General features: G+C 37.7%; 1 protein-coding gene across 1 annotated transcript; it reads left to right on the top strand.

Moving 5' to 3' along the window:
• Positions 1 to 3,282: 3,282 nt before the first annotated feature.
• On the top strand, positions 3,283 to 4,491 carry LOC118741589 (glucosidase 2 subunit beta-like; the record flags this gene model as incomplete). The annotated part of the gene is given in 2 exon segments (XM_036473585.1): positions 3,283 to 3,394; positions 3,454 to 4,491. A coding segment is annotated over 1 exon segment (1,028 nt), but the record flags the coding sequence as incomplete, so codon positions are not given.

Below are 4,491 nucleotides of genomic sequence, written 5' to 3' on the forward strand. Positions count from 1 at the left end.
AAAAAAACAAACGCATAAATGTGAAACATAAGTGGTCTCCATCTTTCTCACATCCTCCGCCAAAAAAACGCGTAAATGTGAAACATAAGTTGTCTCCGTCTTTCCCACATCCTCCGCCATATTTATTTTGACAAACTCCTGCGTACGTTTACATAGGCTACCCCTAACTTGATCATCTTGTAGCTATATTCTGCTTGTTACCGAATATTTTGTAACCAGCAAATTATGTTACCAAACATTGTTATCTCTTCTTGCAAACGCAATTCTAGGTACCTTGGTAACGTTTTAATTTATTCAGCATTCCAGCTAAGAAGTTTTGTAGAAATTCTGTTGTTGCATATTTCATGGGGCAATATTTTGTTACCTACTTATGAGATGGTAACAAATTTTACCGGTTACGAGTGCGCAGAATGCGGAAAGGGTTTAAAAAAAGAGAGGAACCTTATTATCCGTTAAAAAAATTTGATCGCCAACGCAGAATAGGTTAATGTACGATTTTGTGTTTGAGTCTTTTCATGATAGTAAACCATATTTGTGTTACCAACGCAGAGTAGATCTGTATGTATACATTCACTTATACATGCTTCAGAGCTTTTTAACCATCAATAATGCAGAATAAATAAATTTTTTGAATTCGTATACATGTTGCTCGAAGTATCTAGAGTCAACTGTAAACAAATCGTAAGCAACGGGTTTACAAAAATTTTTAAATTTATGACCGAAGCTGGTGAAGGCAACCATGTTGCCAAATTACAGTTGTTGTAAAACCACTTATGTATGTGATTTTAGAAGTTTTGAGTTTACGTCGAAATATCATGGGTCATTTGTGCAAAAAATTTATGTTTATTTTGTTTTTTTATTAAAATAAAATATAAACCACTAATTAATAATTTAAAAGCAGGAAGGAGCACTGCGGTTTAGAAGTTCAGAGAAATAATGGCCAAACTCGAGATAAGTAATTTTTGCAAACGTACTCAGATTTTACTGCGGAGTTGCAACTTTTCATTTGACTGGCTGTAATTTCTTCAATTTTACATTTTAGAATTTTTGTGGCCCTCGCGCAGAAATTGCGCTTGTAGGCGATGAGATTGCGGGGAGATGTATGGTAATTGAATTTATGAATGAATCAGTTTGACCTTGAAGAATATGCGCACGCGTTTATGAATGAATTTGTTATTGTTGTATTTTAGTGACACGTGCGTATATGTACGTATATTTGCATGGATGTAGAAACATACATATGTTTGTATGGAAAATCGCAAGAGTACATTTGTACAAATTGGCGTAAAGTATTTATTGATTTTAAATGTTCAATTTATTATTTTATTTTATTTGTTAATTAAAAGGGATTTTTCATTCATAAGTTACAACTTTACACCTTCCATATTAAAGAAGAAGTTTGTAAAGCTCTTGCATAGCGCATCCATTTAATTTCCTTACATTTGTTTAAAATTACAAAATATGGAAAATCTACGCTCATGCGCATGTTACAAATCGACGGCAAATAAACAAAAAAAAGTCGCGGCCATCTTGTTTGTTATTTCATTTCTTTATTTCTATCATCGATTACTCTTTCTTCAACATTCTTTGTCGCCGCGAAATCAAATGTGCGGCGAAACCATTTACGAAACTTGATGTCAAAGCGGACGAGAATTCCTCTTGCAAACCTTCTAGACTTACTCGCCACACTTCAGCGAGTTGTCGGGTGGGCTTTAGCAGTCAGCCGCACCTTGTGTTTTAAGAAACCCAGGAGGAATTAACAAATGAAACTTGGTCAGGATGTTAAGGGAGGTATCCTCTAAAACATGTATTACTAAAAAGAATAAACAATATCATTGTTTATAAGTTATTTGTTGTTAAAATTTCTTAAGTCGTTCCACTAGGTTTCCTTAACAAAAAGTGCATTTGTCACATACTTTCATATATATAAATGCACATAACACTGTGCTTAATACTTTACATACTTTTATTTTATTTTATCTTGTATATAAATCACTTTAGTTCAACTTCTATCGACATGTAAATTACATCGAATTGTACCATGAACCAAAAATACAAGATTACGTAAGAACGCGACGTTGTATTTGTAACTGGTTTTGAGAAAAAAGTTTGCGAAAGCGGGTTCGTCAGCTGAGCGTTTGTTTACATCACAAGCACCACTATTTTACACTTTTATTTAAGTAAAGAAGAGTTAATTCAACATGACAATACATTTTCAAGCATTTTTTTGCATCATTTTACTTAAATTGTGCGCTTAAAGTGGCTGACAATAATTTTGGCTAATTTTGGGTTTCGTTGTTTTCTTAGCTTTGTTTACTTTTCGCTCGTTTTCCAGTGAAACAAGATGGCGTAGAACCCGCTAAAAAAAATCGACTTTTTTCACTCTCTTGTTGTTACGTGATCTTGTGTCTTTCGTTCATGGAATTGCACCCATATTTACAATAACACATGGTTGCAAACTGACACATAACATGTGTTGCCATATTGTACAAAACAATACATACAAAAAAGGCAATGTTTAAAAAGGAATACAGGGGAAATCAATACAAAAGAAAATGAAAATTTACCGCTACTTTTATTCTGGGCGTGTATTATTGTCAATGAGGGTTTCCGGTCACGAACCCCTGTGCAAAAATATTGCCCATGATGTAGGCGGTGTTGGTCACGCCCGATTTGTTTGCTTTAAGTTCGGTCGAAGTCCGCCTACGCAGAAAGGTGTTCTCTGCAAAAGGTGTTCAGCTCCTTTTCTTCGCAAAACAGAAAGGAGAATTCTACTGCCTGAGGGTTATAATCCCTAAGTGCGGCCGAAGGCCGCCTACGTAGAAAGGTGTTCTCTGCAAAAGGTGTTCAGCTCCTTTTCTTCGCAAAACAGAAAGGAGCATTCTACTGCCTGAGAGTTATAATTCCTAAGTGCGGCCGAAGGCCGCCTACGCAGAAAGGTGTTCTCTGCAAACGGTGTTCAGCTCCTTTTCTTCGCAAAACAGAAAGGAGAATTCTACTAAGTGAAAATTCCGAATTAAAACTCCGCTTTTATTATTCAAAATTCCAGTCTGGTAGCACCAAGTTGTATGATATTTTGCTATCTTATTCATCGTTTAAATGAAAACTTTAACAATAAATTATATAAGAACTATAGGGTTGCTAGAAAAAAGGGGGTATTTTTGAAATCAGGGGGTCCTATTCTACCTGTCTACTAAAATTTTCCCGAGTTGTCTCTTCTTATAGATTTACGTTCTTTGATTGAATCATGAATCATGCTCATCTGCTAAAGCTTGGAGGAGTCCTAACCCTGATGGGAAATTAAAGCCGGCAATTGACATTTCCTTGTCCTTTTTTCAATCATTTTATCATTTACTGCCATCAGTTTTTAAGGCCGCTATACGTCAAAAAAGAGGTAACTTGCATTATAAATACCACGTAAGTACGTAAAAAATTAAATATTTTTTATCTCAGGAAAGGGAGAATGAACAAATTACCGTCGGTGAGAAAATTATCTTTGCCGCTATTAGTGGTGTTAATCGTAGTAGCGTTGGCAATAGCGAATATTCCTCGTCCGCGAGGTGTTCCGCTATTCAAGGCATCGCTCTATGCTCCCGGCCCCGGCAAAAGTTGGGTTTGCCTAGATGGTCAAAAAACCATACTTCATACGCAGGTCAATGATGACTTTTGTGATTGTGCGGATGGTAGTGACGAACCAGGTACTTCTGCCTGTGCAAATGGCAGTTTTAACTGTGCGAATCTCGGCCATCGCGCTGAGGACATCCATAGTTCGCTTGTTAATGATGGAATTTGTGATTGCTGTGATGGTAGCGATGAGTGGAGTGGGGGTGCTGCTAGTTGCCCAAACACTTGCTTGGAGCGTGGGAGAGCGGAAGAAGAACAGCGACGGTCGCAAGCGGATTTGCACAAGCGTGGTAGTGCAAAACGATCGGAATTTATTGCTATTGGTAAACAAATGCGAGTTGATCGTGAAGCCCGGCGAAAGGATCTTGAACATAGGCGCAAAGAACAGGAGGCAGTGAAAGCAGAGAAAGAAGAGCTGAAAAAGACTGCAGAGGCAGCTGAAGCGGAAGCTCTCGATATCTACAAAGAACAACAGCGGGAAAGAGATGCCGCTGCAGCCGAAGCCGCCAGATCACAAGAGGATGCACAGACTATGCGTTATGAGGCAGAGGCGGCATTTAATAAATATGATGCGAACAAAGATGGCTTTGTAGAAGTTACAGAATTAATGATAGACATGACACTCGATCGAGATCGCAATGGCATTGTAACTGTTGAGGAAGCAAAATTCTTCTTAGATGAACGAGATCGCATTGACTTGGACTCTTTCCATACGCTTTCGTGGCCAAGAATCAAACCGATAAAGATGTTAGCAGAAGGTATTTTCAAACCACCAGTACTTGAAAACGGAGGACAAGAAGAAAATGAAAGCGTAGAGACGCAAGAGCAAACCGCGAGAGAAGAATTAGAACACGAAATCGAAGAAGG

Source organism: Rhagoletis pomonella, unplaced genomic scaffold, assembly GCF_013731165.1.
Source record: "Rhagoletis pomonella isolate Grant_MI unplaced genomic scaffold, Rhpom_1.0 Rhpom_scaffold_00006, whole genome shotgun sequence".
In the NCBI taxonomy this organism is placed as follows: Eukaryota; Metazoa; Arthropoda; class Insecta; order Diptera; family Tephritidae; genus Rhagoletis; species Rhagoletis pomonella.